Source organism: Loxodonta africana, chromosome 6, assembly GCF_030014295.1.
Source record: "Loxodonta africana isolate mLoxAfr1 chromosome 6, mLoxAfr1.hap2, whole genome shotgun sequence".
NCBI classification, from domain to species: domain Eukaryota; kingdom Metazoa; phylum Chordata; class Mammalia; order Proboscidea; family Elephantidae; genus Loxodonta; species Loxodonta africana.
Window position 1 is genome coordinate 70676119 of NC_087347.1, and position 18351 is coordinate 70694469.

The 18351-nt window shown below is 50.6% G+C and overlaps 1 protein-coding gene across 1 annotated transcript; it reads right to left on the reverse strand.

Moving 5' to 3' along the window:
* Positions 1-11543: 11543 nt before the first annotated feature.
* On the reverse strand, positions 11544-12861 carry HOXD8 (homeobox D8). Its single transcript, XM_023543051.2, has 2 exons — positions 12279-12861; positions 11544-11894 (listed from the first exon to the last, which is right to left on the reverse strand). The coding sequence occupies exons 1-2, from the start codon at positions 12859-12861 to the stop codon at positions 11599-11601; spliced, it is 879 nt and encodes a 292-aa protein (XP_023398819.2). The 3' UTR covers positions 11544-11598.
* Positions 12862-18351: the final 5490 nt, after the last annotated feature.

The window sequence follows — 18351 nt, forward strand, 5'->3', positions numbered from 1 at the left end:
GAGAGAGAAATTTGACTACATATCCCTGGCACTACACTCTATCACTGAAAAAGGAATACTTCTCTCTGCTCCTTGCCTCCACAATGGAGCCCACTCATTGGGGCTTCAGCTTGAGGTCCTCTGGGAGGAAGAGGTGACCCCAAATGAAAGCGTCTACAGTAAGAAAAGGGACCCAGGGCAGGATCTTCAATGGTGGGGCCAGGGACTGGAAAAATCTCCAGTGATCCCAAGAAGAGCAGGGACTAGGGTCACCATCCATGTCCTGGGAGAACTGAGATGAGATGGCACAGGTGTTGGGGGGGTGGTGATTGGCAGCATTACCCTAGGCCATGGGTAGAACTCGGCTGACAAGGTAGGTAGCAGAAAAGAGAAAATCTGACCTAGGTGGACTTCTGGTCAAGCCAAGAGAAGCAGCTTGGCCAAGGGCTGTGGAGGCCTTCTTGGGAAAAGACTAAAATCAAAAGACAAGAAAGTCAGAGTCTGGGTGGAAACTTGGTTGCATGGGGTATGAGCATGTGCGTACCATAGTCTGAAGCAGTATTTGCATAAATCTTTTTTTTTTAAATAAACTATCTCAAAGAATAGGAAGGAACTGATGAAGATTTGGGGGAATAAGGACTCTCCAAGACATTGTTGTGGTCCAAGGTGAGGGCTAGAGCTCATTCATGGCCCTGGGGCCCAGCTTTTGGAATACGAGCAGATTGTGTGGGGGCACTCCCTAACCTGCTCTGCTGTTGCCCACTGGGTCCTTTACTTTCCCACCTTGTGCCAGATTTCAAGAAGACCCAGTGTGTGTGACCCTATAGGAAGATACGGATGAGGTGGGGGTGGGAAAGGTGACTCCAGGTAGTAAACAGTGGGCCTGCTCTCCGGAAAGGTCTGAAGCTCTCTGTTGAAGTCGTAGATGTGCCTATGGCAATGTTAGGCCTCCCCTACCTGACATTTATCCATTGAGGAGCTAGGAGTACCTTCTTCTCAGGTATGGCCCTAAAATCCACATGTAGATAGGTACCAGACATTGAGACCCAAAGGGGAAAGACCTAGAAATCCACCATAGCAATAGGAAGAGTCCCAGAACTATGTTCTCCTGTGTCTGCCGCTTCCTGTGTGATCAAGCCTAGGCCTCTGTTTTCTCCTCTGCAGAATTTGAGGATTGGGTGAATGAAGCAGGTCTCTTTTTTCTAGGCCTGATTGCTGAGCAGAAGGGGGATGATAATGGTAATAAGCAACATGTATCAAATGTTTGCTATGTGCCAAAGCTCTAAGTACTTAACAAGGGACTTGATATACGTAAAGCAGTTAGTAGTGCTGTGTAAGTAAAAATCCTCATTACAAACGATGAGGTGTGCACTGTTGCTATCCCTACTTTTCAAATGAGGAAACAGGCCCAGAGAATTTGCTTTACTTGCCTAAGGTCACACAGCACGTAAGTGATAGAGTCAGGATTTGAACCCAAGCAGTCTGTGAACCCATAACCTGTTCTCCTTTTTGAAATCTCCAAGCCAAAAGAAAGGGACCCATTTCCTTTTTCCTAAAATAGAAGCAATTATTCAGTCTATGATGTTAGAAAACCCAAGCAGGGATGGAGCCCCAGGAGCTATGGGGGATGCCTGAGTTGTAGAGGCTGAGAAGCAACATGGCCTCTGGAGACCTTGAAACCATAAAGTAAGAGAGACCCTTGACCAGTGGTTCTCAAACATAAGCATGCATCCTAACTGCCCTGGGGGAGAGTGTTTACAAAATGTAGGTTCCAGGGTAGCATACTTGAGACCTTCTGATTCAGTAGGTTTGGGGTAGGACCTAGAAACCTGCACTATAGCACTTGAAGCAGGAGATTTTGATGCAAACCTTCACTGAGAATCAGTGCCCCAGTGTAGGAAGAAAATGGGAGCAAAGCATTACATTGTCAGGAGACAATGGGGCATCAGTGGGGCTTGGTCAGAGCTAGTTATTAAAGTTCGGTGTTACTACTGGTAAAAGAAATGAACTGAAGGCCTGAAATGCGGGAAGGTGGTAAGAGAAGGGGGCGTGTTTGGGGTAGAGAAGAGTAGAGATAACATCCGCGGAGTTCTTAAGTCGCAGAGCCAATGGAGTTTGCCTCAAGGGACCTCTGAGGGAGCCCAGGGACCCAGGCTCTTTTCCGGCCCGAGGAGATGCGGAACACTGTGCTTTCCAAGGCTGCCCATGCTGAGTGGCAGGGGTGGGAGCAAGAAAAGTAGCAAGCACAGCAGCCCAGCAGGAGGGGACTGGCTGGGACCCTACGAGTTGGGCGTGGCTGGCCCCAGTGCGGGAACCCGAGTTTCCTGCTTCCCCGAGCGCAGCGCGCAGAAATCGCGCCCCCTCGGGGAGTGCGGAGGAAGCGAGGTAACTCGCCTACCCGGAACCAGCCTTCGGGCTCCCGGGCCTCGGGGCTGCCCTGGCCGCCAGACCCCGGAGGCGGCCCCGGAGGGGAGAGCTCAGCTCTGCGACCCCAGCCAGCGGCAGAACGCACTTGGCGCGCGGAGCTGGAGGGCGGGGCGGGGGCGGGGTGGTGTCACGTGCCCTCCCCTCCCCCCCCCGCTCACTGCAGCCCAGGGCGTCTCCCGCGCCATAGCAGCCGGCGAGACGCTTGTCCTACAGCGCCTCCTTCTGGACAAGACGCCAGGCTGCAGAGCAGGGGGACCAAGCCAGCCGCGAAACTCGAGACCGCGGGCTTTCTCGGGCGGGCGGGAGTCTTCCCGCACCAGAGACTGTAAGCTCGTCCTGGAACGTCCCCTGGGGCGCCGCAGGGAGTCGACAGTGTCCTAAGGTTGACTCCCACACCTCCCCCAGCCCCAGCACTGACTACAGGCTCGCGCCCAGAAGCGCGCATCCCCCAGGAAATGAGGCGAGCCCGGCCGGGAAAATACCTCTAGTTCGTCGGTGTATTTATTTATGTGTGTATGGGCTGCTGTCGCTGAGCCGCCGCCTCACCGAGCCCTCGGATGTGCAGCGCGGGTGTAACAAGATCCGGGATTGGTCGGCCTGAAGGATTGGCCTGAAGTTTGGCGGTTTGAACAGGCGCCAGGAGGAAAGGTCTTTTCCCAAAGCAGAAGCACCAGGCTGAAGAAAATCTACACACTTCCCCGAGGGATATATATATATATGTATGTATGTATGTATATACATACACACCTGGAAAGAAGATTCGGGTTCTCTTGGCCCCTAGCTCGTATTTGCTGCCTATGTCTAACGTGCAGCGTTAAATTGTGTGTGTGTGTGCGCGCGTCATGAGTCAAGATGACTGAAATTAGCATAGTCAAGGGCTGAGATGTTTGGATATATTTAGATGGGAGGCTGGAATAAAGGAAAGATGAGTAGCGAATCTGGGGCGGGGGTGTGTGCACGGGGTGGGAAGATCGAGTTATATCTTCCTGCTGAGTCCACTTGCCCCTTCCCCCATCCGTGCTTTCCTGGTTGGGGCCCTGGCTGGGCTATTTCACTGCACATGCGCCAGACGCTGGGCCAACGCGCGTGACAGGGCTGGGGGGGCGCTGAGCTGTGCACTTGGCGTTGTGCAGCGCTGGGCACTGTCTGGCACCCCGCACTGCTCCTCCTCTGGCTGCAAAGGAGCCTGGACGCACCATCTCAGTTAGTCAGCAAACATATATTTCTTTTCTAGGAAAACCTGTATTAAATAAAGTCTCAAGCATCCTTTCTGATTTGCAGGCCCTCTTCCTCAGAACAAACAAAATCGCCACGTTGCCAATGAACACCCTCAATATTGTCATTTGGATCAGCAATGTCACCTCTAGTGCATGGCTTCCTCTGAGTTTTAAATAAGGGGGGAAAGGCACGCTACATTCAGAGAGCACTTCTCCCTCATTCTTCCAAACTACCAACTCGAAAGGACCATTCCTTGGAAAGAGGGTACAGATTCAGACCATTTTCGGAAAAATGGCCCTAGATTGGATTTGAATTGGAATCGCGGGTTTTGGGTGTCTTCTCCCCAGCTTCCGGTGCCCCTGCATGTCCTGCCCCACCGCCCAGCAGCCGCACTGCGGCAAGGCCGTAAATACCTCTAACAGCTGCCTGCCAGCCCAGGGTGAAATACTGTCTTTGTTCCGATTTCCCCTGCTTCTCGGTCTCAGAAAACAGAACTCTGGCGAAATATATTTAATTGAAGGAGCATCTGACTGAGAAGTACACTTGGTTTTCAGCCCTCATGCTTGACCACGTTTACAATAGCGAGCTTTGCTCTTTTTCCTGGTCCTCGAAAGCCCAGTCCACAGCCTGACCTGCGGAAGCTGAGGCCAGGCGGGACACGCCATCAGCTCTCTAATCTATAGAGGGGTTCGGGCCACCGGCACTAGAAGTCACATTCCTGGACATGTGTGCTTTTAGGGTCCAAATATTTTATATTTCATTTCACTTTTTGTTGAGTTAACAGAGACAGTGGGGCTATTTCCGGCAATAGCAAATGCATTAACTAATCTTGGATTAAGTGGCCTGGGTTCAGATGTGATTTGCGCATTATTTAATCCCTTAGATGCAATAGACTGTTTCGTTATGCTAGCACCAGGCTTACAAAGAGCCCCTCAGTCTTCCACATCTGCCCATGACATCACCCTCCACTGCATAACCGGACTCGCAGCCTGCCCAGGTTCTCAGCCACTCGGATACGCTTGGCCACCAAACCCTGGGAAAAGCGACTCAAGCACTGAACACTAAAGTTTGGCCAGCAGGACCACAACTCCCCAGCACCACCACCCTCTACTGGGTCCAGGCCAACCTGAGGACTCCTCCCACTCCAGAGTTACCGGAGGGGGCCTATAAGCCCGGACCAGGGGCCTGGTTTTCACGAGAAATCTTTTCATCAGTATCGAAGAATGATCCCTACGCTGTTATTCCGCAGTAGAGAAATTGTTACAAAATACAGACACTGCAAATAAAAAATACCACTCAGTTTGTTATTTGTGAGTGATCAGAGTTAGTCATCCAAGACAATTCCGCAGAGGTCAATTGCCTACAAATTGGCCCTCCATTTTGAAACAAGTGTGATTCCATCGTTAATTACCAAATATATATATATATACATTTTTTTTTACAAAGAAGTCGTTTATTGTTCAGAAACGCTTTTACAAACAACACCGTTACAGTGGAATATTTTGAGAAACAATGAGGTCGGAGACATTAGTATTTACCGCTGGGTGCTTTGGAGACAATATCCCGCCATGCGCAGGTCGGCCCCATGCGCAATGCGGCAAATTGTCCAAAGGTTTTAATATTTCACAACGTGTTCACCAGGGAATAGACAATAGGATTTGTGAATTGTATCCTTCAGTGTCCTTGAAAACCGGTGGGAGAAAACCAGCATTATTTTTTCGGCAAAGGGCTTTCTTGATGCATAATGTTTCGGTTCAGTAATTTTGAAGTAGAGGGAAAACGTTGCTATATAAAATTTATTTGTAGGCAAAAAAACTGATACATTTAGAGAGCAAAGTATTTACTATTTTTCTACTCTGACAAACACATGCAATGTTTGAACTTGGGGATGCTTTGCATTTCTGAAATATCTGTTTTTTTTCCCCAAGAACTGCACCAAATTTTCTGATATTAACCTCCACCAAAACATGCATTCATTTTGTGACAGAAAATAATCCAAATTCACCTGACATAATGTTTGATGCAGGAGGAACCTTTCTTGAATTATTACAAAAATCCTCTAAGAACTGAAGAAACAGTTAAACATATTTAAAAATCCAGCTCATACACAAGGCCCAATAAACTCCCAATCCTAGAAGCTAGCCAGTATCACTCACCAAAGCCTAGACTCAAAAACGAAGCACATCCTTGGTACACAGAATCCTCCCCACCCCCACCCAAGTCCCAACCCTCAGAAAACACCTGTTAGCCTCTCAGGTACCTCCGACCACAAACAAACCGCAAAACCATTCAGGGTGCCTCTAGTGACCCTCTGCAAAGCTGAGACACCGTCTACACACTCTCCCAAAGGTGGGGGTTGAGGGACTCGATCCAGGCGTGGAACTTTGTCTGCCGCTACCCCCTCGGAGGAAACGAGGTTTCCCCCTTCCACTTCTCAGCCCAGTGGGACCCCGCCCCGGGCCCCAGGGGACACCCGTTCGGGAATGGAGAGATTAGGGGGCAGAGGGCGCAGGCAGCGACTCGCAGCTCCTGGGGAAGTGTAGGATGGTGGGTCGGGCTCCCCGAGCTGCCTTGGTGCGGGGTGCCCAGGGCTCCTCGCTGGCGTGGCGCGGGGACAGGGGCGACTCTTACCCGGATGCTACCCAGCCAGAAGCGGCGGTCGACCGGGGCGGCTGCTGTAATCCATTAGGCGCTGCCGGGCTGCGCGCAATCTCCGCGGCCAGGACCGGCGCATGTCTGAGACCGAGCCGCGTCCGGCCGCGCGGCTGTGGGCACCCCGAGCAGGCCGGCTGCTTCGGGCAGGCGGCGTGGGCGCCGGCGGGGGCCTTGGCGCTCCGAGGTCCTTCCAGGCTCTCCCCCGGGCTCCACACCCGCTCCGAGGCGGCAGCGGCGCGGGCAGGCCAAGCACCGAGCTGAAGGGGAGGCCGCTGAGGACGCCGCAGTCCCGCAGCCCGCGACTGGAGCCCACCTCTGCAGAGACAAAGGTTAGGAAAAGAGGGGGTGAGGCTCTGGGAAGGCAGAATGCGGGGGGAAATTCGCCTGGGAAATCAGGAAAAAGGCCGTGAAGGCGAGCGGCGCCTGCACATGACCAGCCGCAGCCAATGACGACCGCAAATAGGTCATAAAAAGGTCTATTACCAAGTTGTAAATTTTCTTCAAACAAAAAGGAATTTACTGCAATTCCTTGCGGATTTTGCACATACAGCTCGCAAGCGCCATGTTTTTTCCTTCTCTTTCTCTCCCTCTTCCTCTTTCTCTCTCTTCCTCCTGCCTCTCTCCCTCTCTCCCCCTTTCTCTTTTCTCTTGCTGGTCTCCTTCCTGCCCCTCTCTCGCACCTTTTCTAGGAATTTTTGGTTTTTTCTTTTGGTTTAGCTCAAAACCTGTACACAGTTGGGCTCTGTCGGTGGGAAAATAAGCGCGGTGTCCTGGCAAGGCGCTCAAGGAGGAGATCGCGGCAGCCCCCATACTCCCACCCTCACCCCACCCTCACCCCCACCCCCACCCCCGCCATACGCAGGTCACTCGGCTTCTCCTCCCCTCCCCTCCCCTCCCCTCCCCTCCCCTCCCCTCCCCTCCCCTCCCCTCCCCTCCCCTCCCCTCCCCTCACAAAAAGGCCCGCTTGGGAAGGGCGGCTCAGCACTTTCGGTTTTCGCCTCGCTCCGCTGGGGGCAAGCCAGCCCTAGTGATCCTGCGCAGAAAACCTGAGCTCTGCTGGCAGAGAAAGCTCGCTCCCCCAACCCCGCCCCAATATAAATTGGGAACTTCCCATTTCCTGGGGTTTCTGCAGTAGGAGAGTCACCAACCAGCTCAAAGCCCGGAAATGGTTTTCGGTACTTGTCAACCTCTCCAGAATACCAGTCTGAGGGCCCACTGCTTGGCCTTTATCTCCTCAGAAATGTCCTCCTGGACAGGCTGGGTTAGAGGAGAAGCAATCTTTCTGATTCCCTTTCAATTCCTTCACTTTAAGCCCCTTCTAAGGGCAATTCTCATTTTTATGGAATTTAATTCTAGTTCCCCTCTCCTTGCCCTCAAAATGTCCATTGAAAAGCCAGTTTAGTGCAGTACCGAAGAGAAGAGGGGACCCATTTGTGACTTCCCAAAATCAGCGTAGAAAAAGAAGAATTCTTTTTCCTCTAAGGCTGAAGTCACATTCCCGTTGCACTTGTGATACGAGCTGCTCCGGGTGAACTCCCTGGAAGTGAATGCCCTTGGCTGGCTTCCTGCATTCCCCTCCTCATTAATGCCTGGGCATGACCATCCAGGCTTCAGACAGGCTTAAAAGGGGTAACTCCTCCCCCTCCCCATCCTTTCAAGGACACTGTATTTTGACTTCTAGTAATATGTTTATAAATCTTTGCAGTGGATGTTTGTGTGTAAATTCCCTTCTATTAACATCCTCACACCAGCAAGTACCTAAGAAGACACGGAGACTTAAGCAGGAAGCAGCACAGCACCCTCCCGAGCAAGCTATTTGTAGCCCTCAAAAAAACTCCAGTGACCTTGAATGTTTTTTGATTAACGGACCTCTGTTTTCATCTGTCAGCAAAAGTCATATCCTTTCTAGAAGCCAGTGGGACCTAACTGTGCTGGGGGACCGCAGCAGCAGCCAGGTCCATGAAAATGTTCTCCCTCTTCCCTTGTCGACCCCCAAATGCTCAGGAATTTGGCAAATACAGGGGAAGCAGAGAACACACATTCAAATGTGAAATAACACCTTCTTCACGGACAAACACTAATATTAATTACATCAGCAAGTGGGGCAAGTTGTTGGGCCCTCCCAAGCATGGGACACTTTACAGTGGTCTAGGTACGTGGAGCTGAGCAAAGAGATTGTTCAATTTTAAAATTTCCTGAGAAACAATCTCAATGGGCAGTTTCCCTAGTTATTCTTTCCTCCATCCACACAGATAAAAGTGAAGCTTTATGACCCTCCTTTTCAGCTTGAGGAAGAAGGGCTAGGGAGAGACTCTAACAGAAACTGCAGCCGTATTTGCCCTTACCCCTTACTTCTCCGGGCAGAGGTAAGCGATGCACTGGGCTTTGTGGGACCTCACAAAATGGCAGTTCCTGAACTGATTTTTCTTTAGGAAACATGGAGACCCACACCCTCCTTTGTGTGTTTCTGGCTCTTACAGAGAGCCTAAATCACTCGGAAGGCTTGGCTCTTTCATTCAGTGCTAACATTGGAGGGGCCTGTTTTTCTCTGAAGAGTTTACGGACCTTTGTAAGCCGACTGCAGCAGTCTAGGGCAGAAAAGTGCCACCTGGGTTTGCAAAGGGTTCTCTGAAGGTTTATGCAAATTTCTGCGGCAAAAATGTTTGCTGGCTTGTTGCCGCAATGCTCCGATGTTTACAGATTTGAGCCAATTAGAATGGTGTCTTGTGCGCTCGTCACTGCGGGTCTGTCTGCATCAAACACCATAATGGGGGTGGGATGTCTAGCCACTGTAAGAAAGAAGATGGTGAATGCTGTTCTCTTTATCTGGAGACAGATCTAGGCTCTTCCCCAGCTACAAAAGGAAACACATATACATACCTACATTTATTTATTACGGACATTTTCCGAATTTGATACTCCTGAATACAGCACTATTGCAACAGAATGATTTTCTCTACAGGAGCTAGCATTTTACTAGTGGGTTGGAGGCCGGTAGGGCCAGAGGGTTCAACACCTCCAGAGCAGCAGAGAATGACAAGGAAATAAGGACATTTTAACCTCCTCTTCCTTCCTTTTTACACCCGCCCACGTACCAGATAGCCCACTTGGTAGAGTCTTGCCAAAGTCAACCCCTCTAAAAGTGACATTTGGGGAGCATCTTGCTAATAGAAAGAGGAGTCCACTAAATCAAGGGCAGCTGGGGTTTGCCCAGCACTAGCCTGTGGACAGTTTGCTGGAGGAGGCTGTTGCCCAGCCAGGCTCTCCGGCCTTAACATCCAAGCTGTGAAGCAGTCAGCGCAGAATTTCAGGCAGTGCACAGTGCCAAACTTTCCCAATCCAGCATGCGCGTTTGCAGCTGTCTCCTCTTGTGCAAATGTTATGCCTCAGGCCTCCTGACTTAAAATTGCCTGTCCTGGCTCAGGTGGTGAAAAGCCACAGCCACAGACTGTTATCTGGATGGAAAGCGAGGTGGTGCCTGGCATCTGGACCCGCCAATGCCAACATCTCCGCCATCAGTGAAACGGCAGGCAAAGGGACTGCCACCACCATAGGAGGTGACCCAGGCTCAAAGCTAAAGGATTCTATTTTCTTACCTGTCAACAAAAGCCACTCTAGAAATAAAGATGTGCATGTAAAAATAAACACATCTAGAAAAAGCAGTGAGCTCTTAAAAGATTACTTGATAAAGATGCTTTCCCTTTTGCGGAGAGAACTGTTAAATTTCTTCCCCCTTTTCCCTCCTCCCTTCTCCTCCCCTTCCCCCTTAAAATGGCAGCTGCAGGAGCAACCTTGAGTGGAAAATGGATATCTTGTTAATAACAGATCCCAAATCCCAGCATCTGCACGGGCTCAGCCAAATAACCTCTGGCGTAACCCGGACTCAGGGTCCTTCCCTATTGGGCCTACAATTAGAATCCTTTGCAAAGTTCAAAGCTATCTTAAGTCTTTTAGAGCAAGAAGAAACAATGATAGCCTAGCCCTCTCTGGAATGAGACTCACCCCCACCCCACGGCATTAAAAAAAATTCAACGTGAGATGCGTGTAACCCCCACCCCTTTATTAAATAGAAACCTTGAGTGAGATCTGGCTTCGTGTGAGCCCAAGCGATTGTTCATAATTTAGGAAAAGAGGTTTTGCGGTGCTCAAAGACACTGGCTCTAAAAAGAGGTTCATTTCTTTATTAAGCACCTAGATACGTTCTAGAGCGGTTGTTTACACTCGAATTTTTCTGCGTTTGCTCTCAGGACTTGTTTCAAAGGGTGAAACCATTGCTTTCCTGGACTACAGCAGAGGACGTACCAACCGACATCTGAGATATGCACAGCAAGTTGGCTCAAAATGGGCGTGCGAACAGAGCGCAGGGAATACAAATAAATATGGCACTACTCAAAAACACGGAATCACGGCGGCCGCGGCATAGAGACCTAGCGATTTCAGGCGATTATAAGCGCGGTTCAAAACGATAGTAGAGGACAAATTGAGAAACCAGACGCGTTCCACGAGGCGACTTGCCAGAGTGAAAAGTTAATAAGTGAAAATGTTACAACTGGCTTTTCAAGTATTCATTCACTCTAGAATATTTAATTGCCATAATTTGTATAAGCTATAATGATTATATGTCAACTGACACTGTCCTGAAACTTTTGTCACCAGCCCAACAGTTTCCCGAAAGTTAAGGAAGCTACAGAGCCAGAACTACACATTACACTCCTCAGCTAACATGTGCTTTTTCTGAATATTTGGCCCAGACTTTTCCCCAGAGATATTACATTTACAAAATTTTCAATCTTTCAGACTAAACAAAAGGCGACCAGATCATTAATTATAAAAGCAAAAAGAAAAACACAGTAATACGTTTTAATCAAATAATATAAAGTAAATATTCTGCAGGCATAATTTTTTTTAAAAATTAATAGACTTAATTTACTCACCATAAGGAAAATATTTTAAATGTTCAATTGCACTTGTTTAATTAATAAAGCATCTTATATTCAATTACTTAGTGCTAATCATTAGGAAGTTTATGTTGTTGAGGCAAATCAGCTCAGACATTAAAAACTACAATTATAAAAATATAGCTACAAGGTCAGTATGAAATTACCCTTGCATAGGACAGCTCAAGAGCTGCTTTCATGCTGTACTAGAAACTTTTTTTTTAACACCCAAATCCCTCTTAAAGCACAGAAACCTCAAGAGCAGTGACATGAAGGTAGCTTGAAACACAGGAAAGGTCCTTTCCAACAAAGAAAAGAGAGGCGATGTCCACCAGCACGTGCTGAACGTTTTAATCGGCTGGTACAAATGTAAAGGTGGAAGTTAATTTGTCGGGCCTTCGTCTCTGTCTTCCTCCAGTTCTTGAGCTTCCTTTTTGGTTTCCCCATCCTTCGCCTCCTGCCGGGAAACTGGGAATTTGTCCTTGTTGTTCTCCTTTTTCCATTTCATTCTCCTGTTCTGGAACCAGATTTTTACCTGCCGTTCAGTGAGGGCTAGGGCGTGGGAAACCTCGATTCTTCTTTTCCTGGTCAGATACGGGTTAAAAAGGAATTCCTTTTCCAGCTCTAGGGTTTGGAAACGACTGTAGGTTTGTCTTCCTCTTCTTCTACCAGGAGTTGCTGAGTACAACAAACAAAAAAGGGAAAACAAACGTTTTAAAAATGTAATGGTGCCTCTGCAGGTTGCTGAAGGGTTCTGGAATGGGTCTAAGGGGTGAAACATACGCAGCTCCTTTTAGGTCTGATATATATAGAGTGTGCAGGCAGGAGGGGCAGAGAGAAGATCTTCCCATTTATTCTGTCCCCATCATCTTTACACGGTTTCTACTTTTTAAAAAAAAACTGTATTACTTTATGAATAAGTAATGCAAAATACTGAAGCTACCCAAGAAGAATAAGGAGGGGGAAAGGGAGAGGAAAAGGGAGTTTTAAAGCTAGAACGTGAGGTGAAAGCAGATTTCTGCCCCTCTCCCCGCTTTAAAAAAAAAAAAAATGCGTCCCAACCTTGTGGTCTCATCCAGGGAAACATTTGAGAAGGAGACGAACTCTGATTTAAGTGGTCTGGGTCCTCGCCAATATTACCACTGGACGATTTACAGTCAGGATATTGTACCAGCTCGGCCTCTTGCTGGGTCGTAAAAATCGGCTGTCTCTGTAAGTTATCGTATCCGTAAAACTTCGCGGGCTCCCGGTGACAGGCAATCCCGCCGCAGGGGGGAGGCGGCGGGTGCGGAGGATGCGGAGGAGGAGGGGGGGCGGCCTGGTAGGCTGCGGCCGGACTACCCCCGCCAGGGTGGAAATACTCCTGGCCCGGGCCGGGCCCCGGGCCTCCCCCGCCGCCGCACCCGGGCCCCGCGGGCGGCCGATGCGCGTGCGCCTGCGGGGGCGCGTGCGGGAAGCCGGCGGCGCTGTTGCCATAGAGCTGCACGGCGGCGGCGGCGGCGGCGGCGGCGTGGCGGCCGCCGACCTCGGGCGCGAAGTGACACTCGTAATAAGTGGAGTTGATGGCCTCGCCCGCCGCGGCAGCCGCCGCCGCCGCCGCCGCCTTGTACTTGGAGTACAGCGGGTTCACGAAGTACGAGCTCATCGGGGCGGCGACGGCGGCTGCTGGGGCCGAGGGCGGTAGGCCCGGGCGGGTGGGCGAGCGACGCGGAGCAGACAGGGAGCGCCTCGGCGCGGCCGCGCTGCCGCGGAGGCCTCTGGGGCTGCCGCTCGCGCCGCTGGGGCCGCCGGGCTACGTCGCTGCTGCCGCCCGCCCGCGCGCGCGCCCGCCGCCTTTGAGGCCCGGCAACCGCGGGCGCTCGACTACTAGGCGCTCATGCCCGCTTTCGCGCCCGCCGCCTTGGCCTCGCACCGCCTCCCGCTTGGTTCAGCGGCCTCGCCCAGCCCCCGCGCGCCGCCGCCCGCCCGGCCTCTCCCGGCGCGCGCCGGCTCGGCCGTACTATAATCGCCAGCGCCCTGGGTGACCTGCCCTGCTGCCTCCACTGTTTCCTCTCAGGCCCCAGGCGGCCCTGAGCGCAACGGGACAAAAAAAAAAAAAAAAAAAGTGCGTCCGGCCCACGGGGACAAGCTTTGGCTTCGGTTTACAAACCCCGCTCTGGAGGGGGAAAAAAAAAACCCTCCACCAGCCGCCACCTCTCACCTTGCCCCCCCGCGTCCCCCTCCCAACATTCTCGCTGCCGTCGCGGCCGCCGCGGAGGCTGCCGCCCCGGTGCGCCCAGGCGAGGCATTTTCGCACCCCGCCACTGCGTGGAGAGGCAGCGAGATAGGGCGAGATAACGCGCGGAGGGATTCCGTGTGGAGGCCGCCGCTGCGCCGGACGAGACGCTTCACGCCGACCGGGAGATGCCTCCGCCAGCCTTAAAGGGGGCCCATAAAGCCGCACTGCCAAGTGCTCGCCTAACGCCCGAGGCCGTGGGAATGCGGGCCGCGGCTAGCGGGAAGGGGCGCGGAGGAACCTTAGACGTGGGAGAGGCAGGGAGGCCACTTTCGGCAGGCTGCAGAGCAAATGAGTTCCTCCCGGGTCCCCAGGCAGCTTTGGAGAGGTCAGCCGTGGCTTTTGCACCCCTGGATACGCGGGTGCGGCTCAGGGAACTTGGAGTGTAGACGGACCGTGCATTTGAGCTTGGGCCTCTCTAACTGGTTTGATTAAAGGCCATCAGTGTGGCCCCAAATCCCGGCGTTATCAAAGCGAATCAAAGCCCTTCTTTTCCAACCAAGCGGGCCTAGTGGAAATGAGGTGTACATTTACCCTTGACACATTGCACGCCTGGCTGAGGCTCCCAGGTTAATTGATATTTAATGGAAATCATGCCCATGAATATAGTTTCCATCATTTCACCCTTGATAGACGTCAGCAGCAGGCGCAGGGGTGGGGGGAGGCTTAAGAATGCTGGGGAGAAACATTAGCATTGCTGAGGCGGTAAATAGAAGAGCGGGGAGAAACGTTCCAAGCTGGGAAGGAGAACGCACGTGGTGGCGTTTCCTCGGGCAGCAGGAGCAGCTCCCAGGTCTCAGCCCCGGCGCGGGGCGGACCTGGGCAGGCTGTGGCTCGGGGCGGAGCGCGGGGGGCTCGACGCCTGCCACTCTCCCCATCGAGCCTCAGGCAGGGGTTCAAATCGCGCCGGTTCCAGGCAGCTGCAGGCGGCGTCCATCTTCTGCAAAGGATTCTAGTTAATCGGCGCAGTCGGTGAAATGACTGTCGAGAGCGGGTGCGGGGCTTAATTTACAGTTACCAATTTTTCCAATAGAGAGGAAGCAAAGGCTCAGCCTTGTGAACGAGGAGGAAACAGCCCGCGCCTTGTGGCCAAGTAGGGTGTGAATCCGCAAAATGGTCCCGATTCCCTCCAAAGCCACTGGGTTTTACACCATCAACCGCCTTCCCGCCCCCGCTTGGCTTTTCTTTTTCCTGTCTCCCTCCCCCCCTTTAATGTCCAATAAATGTGATAGGTCTCGTGTGTATTTTTCCTCGCCCACTAGGCCTTCTTCGCGGGCTCTTTGGGTAACCAAACCGCTATTCCTGCGGGATAATCCAGTGTTTAATGGCGCCAGGCCCATCGGCCATGGGAACCGACCTGGGAGACGCTCCCGCCTAAGCTAAAAGGCACCACTGCGGGTTTCCAAGTCAAATGCAAATGTTTCAAAACCCAGACGGCCCCAAAGGCGCAGCAGGCGAGTGATATCAACTACCCCCTCACTCCTTGTGGGTTGGCCCAGGCTCTGAGCGGGATCTTGAGATCGTTCTGGCTGGACTGAATATCATATTTTGCAAATAGAGAAAATAAGGTTGCGATGGAAAGGCATAACAAGATAAAATTTTCTGCAAGTATCAGAATCGACTCGACAGCACTGGGTTACTATTTTAATTATTTCTACAGGGTATGGTTGGAAATGGTTAAGGTAAACGAATTGCCAATGGACGTGCTAATGATAAATAAAGCAGGCTTTGTTTTTTAATTAGTAAGGAGTGCAGGAGACTTTTCTTGTGGGGGTGGCAGGTTTGATTTTCTTTTTTTTTTCCCCCGTCAGTCTTACAGGTAAAACTTCCTTTAAATCCGAAGGCGAATGAAGAGATCCCGACGGTTAACGATTTGCGTGTCGGTCTTGCAACTACCCAATTAAAAAATTATTATTTTTAATAAAGTCTTGGAGCTGACTGTCATCGTGTTTTTATTTTGTTTTGTTTTTATTTCACTGTTTGGCGTGTGTGAGAGGGCTTTGGAATGGAATGGGGGAAAAATAGAAAAGCGAAACTAGATCTCAATAGTGCAAGGCACCTTGTAGAATTATATGATTTCTAGGGGAAAAAAGAAACATGAACACTACAAAATTCATTTCTACGCATTCCGGTCTAATTTAGAAAACATTACAAAGCTGCATTCCCTCTTGGGATAAAACACCTTTTTTTTTTTTTAAGTTTTTAAACCACTTTGTTTATAATCTGAGTAGAAAAAGAGCTCGATTAACTTCCTAAATAAAGATCTACGCTTTTTTTTTAGCGTTTCTATTTCGATAGAATGCATTAATACAGCGTTTTAGTTCCAGCCGTGCCATAGTGTAAATTTTCCGAGATCCTGACCCAAAATTTTATACCTAGAAAATACAGCTGGAGAATTTGACAGTGTACATTGTTTATTTTTCTTTGAAATTATTCTAATTTGGAATTAAAAATAAGACTGTAAATATTTTTCATCAAAACCTCACTCGCCGCAACCCCAGGTTTACGAGATCAGAAAGTGGAGCAACAGCGCTCTCTAGTGGCCAAATGGCACCTCGAGCCGACCGAGCTTAATTTCCCTGTTCCTCATTTTAAGGCTCCAATCTTGTTCTTCTGTTTGACTGGGGCTTGGACCGCTGACACTAATAATGCTTTATCCCTTTGATTGTCAACAAGTCAAGATTTTGGGTCTCGGGGCTCCTGAATGCCGAGAATATTCCTGTGTGTGCTTCCGAGACCTTCCAGTAGTGCCTTTTCCGAAGGCTTCCAGCTCTTCTTTTCCCAGACACTGTAGTTCTACATTCTGTCATCACTCAACAGTACTTTCTAAGCACTATTATAAGACTGGCTAGATTCAACAGAAAATCACAACTTCCTAAATATCAACTGGAAGAGGCTTTCTTTCAAAGGATCCCGACATTGTGAAAAAACTGAGATATTATAGAAGTTAAGATTGTTAGTATTTTCCTTTTAAAGTTGTTATTCTGAATATTAAATCGTGAATATTTGGTATTTTAACTTTGCCATTTTAATGCTCTAAGCCCCTTTGGTTGGTCGATTTTAGGGGGATCTCAGCCAAAACAGGAGCCTTTGGCTGGATCTCTGAGTGACCTGCTGGAAAGTCCCAGTCAGGCTTGTATTCGTTTGAATTTCTATGCATAATAAATGGGATTTAAAAGTTATACAAAAAGTCACAGAATGAAATGAATTGACTAAAATTCTGCTTGGATTTTAAAAAGCAAATACTTTATCTCACCAACTTAGGTGTTTCCTGTGAGGTTAATCTTTTTTTCTCATTTTCAAAAATGTTTCCCTCCAGTTAGGGTGCAATGATTGTACTTTCTATAAAGCAAAATAGATATAATTTCTAACAATATTTTTGCTACACAATTTGGAGTGGAGGGCTAGATATTTTTGTGAAAGTGCACTGGATGTTTTTGTGAAAGTGTGGCTGAGTAACTTCACCTTTCCCCACCCACCATACAGCCCTGGCTGGAAGACCCAAGGTCGCTAACTCCCGCCACCTCCCAAATAATAGATCGGTTTGGTTTTGTTTTAAAAATCGGCTAGAGCTCAGAGATTGTCAAAATATTATAAAAAGCCACCCACTGCGGGCTACTTCTAATACCAAGGGCATTTTAAAAATCAAAAGCACACCACGCCATCCTTCCTATCCCCTCTTTTTTATTTCCTAGGTGTTCACACCTCACCCGGAGCTCCCAAGCCCCTGCCTGGTCTAGCGCAGTCTTGTTTATATTTTATTGTCCAGATTTGAAGACCCAGTTTTGTCTGCATTTTTCCTGTCCTCCCACAAACACAAACATCAAAATGAGGCGGTTTCAAAGCGAAGCTCCGGGCCTGTCGTAAACTCATTACCTCCAGACGTCTCGCCGGCTCGATGGCTTTATGACACCTTGGCTCTTCCTGTTTTCAAAGAACCCTAGGTATCAGGCTGGACGCAGGGGCGGGGGCACAAGCATCACCTTCTGCCGGTTCTGGGCCTTGGCTTTCCCTCCCAACTCCCCCCCCCCCGCTTGTTCTTCGAGTCCCCTCTTTCATCAGGATCCCCAAGATCTCTGCCACCGCTGCCCCCGCCTCCCGCCCAGCTGAGGCGGCCTGGCATCGCCGCCCCTCGGGCCTGCAAAGGCTATGCTCACCCGAACCCTGGCTCACAATGACCTTCATTTTAGCCTCTGAATGCGCCCTCAGAGGGCCGAGCTGGGGGCTAAACATACGGGAGCTGGATGGCGGTTGAGGGGGCGGTGGGGTGGGGGTGGCTAAGGAGGAGAGCCTTGACCATTTTGATCCGCTAAGGTCACTTTGGGGCTCTCTTGGGGAGGGGCGGAAGCTCACAGTCAGACCAGCCCGGCCCCTCCCGTAGCCAGCCGGCCTGCCGAGCTGGGGGAGTTACTCCAGTGCGGAGTTGGCCTTTCCCTTGTTTGGAGAGGCGGGTGGGCGGCTGGGGAGCAAGAAAATGTGGGATGCGGTCTGCCAAAGTCCTAGCGAGAGGGTGCTTGGCTCCTGGGGCCCAGCAGCTCCTTTGGGAGCTGCAGCGAGGTTGACACTAGGCCCAGGCACAGCTCTGTGGAGGCTCTGGGACCAGGCTGGGGAGGGAAGGTGACGCCAAGGCCTGCCCCCCACCCCAGAGGCTGTGCTCTAGGCGGGACTGACCACACAAAGGGAAGCGGCCGCGAGGCACAGCTGGGAGATCAGGATAGAAGGGCCGTGGATTTTTAGCAATGCCTCCCTCCAGAGATAGGAGAAGTCTTGTGAGGGTGATATTTTTCAGTGAGACAGAGAAAACAGGCACACAGCGTCCCGGGCCAGCGTCTGGGTTCCATTTGATTAGGTCAGCATTTA

Coding starts and splice junctions, on each gene's coding strand:
- HOXD8 (XM_023543051.2), bottom strand. CDS start 12,861: ATGAGCTCGTACTTCGTGAACCCGCTGTACTCCAAGTACAAGGCGGCG. Junction 11,895..12,278: donor TCCCTGGATGAGACCACAAG/GTTGGGACGCAT, acceptor TGTTGTACTCAG/CAACTCCTGGTAGAAGAAGA.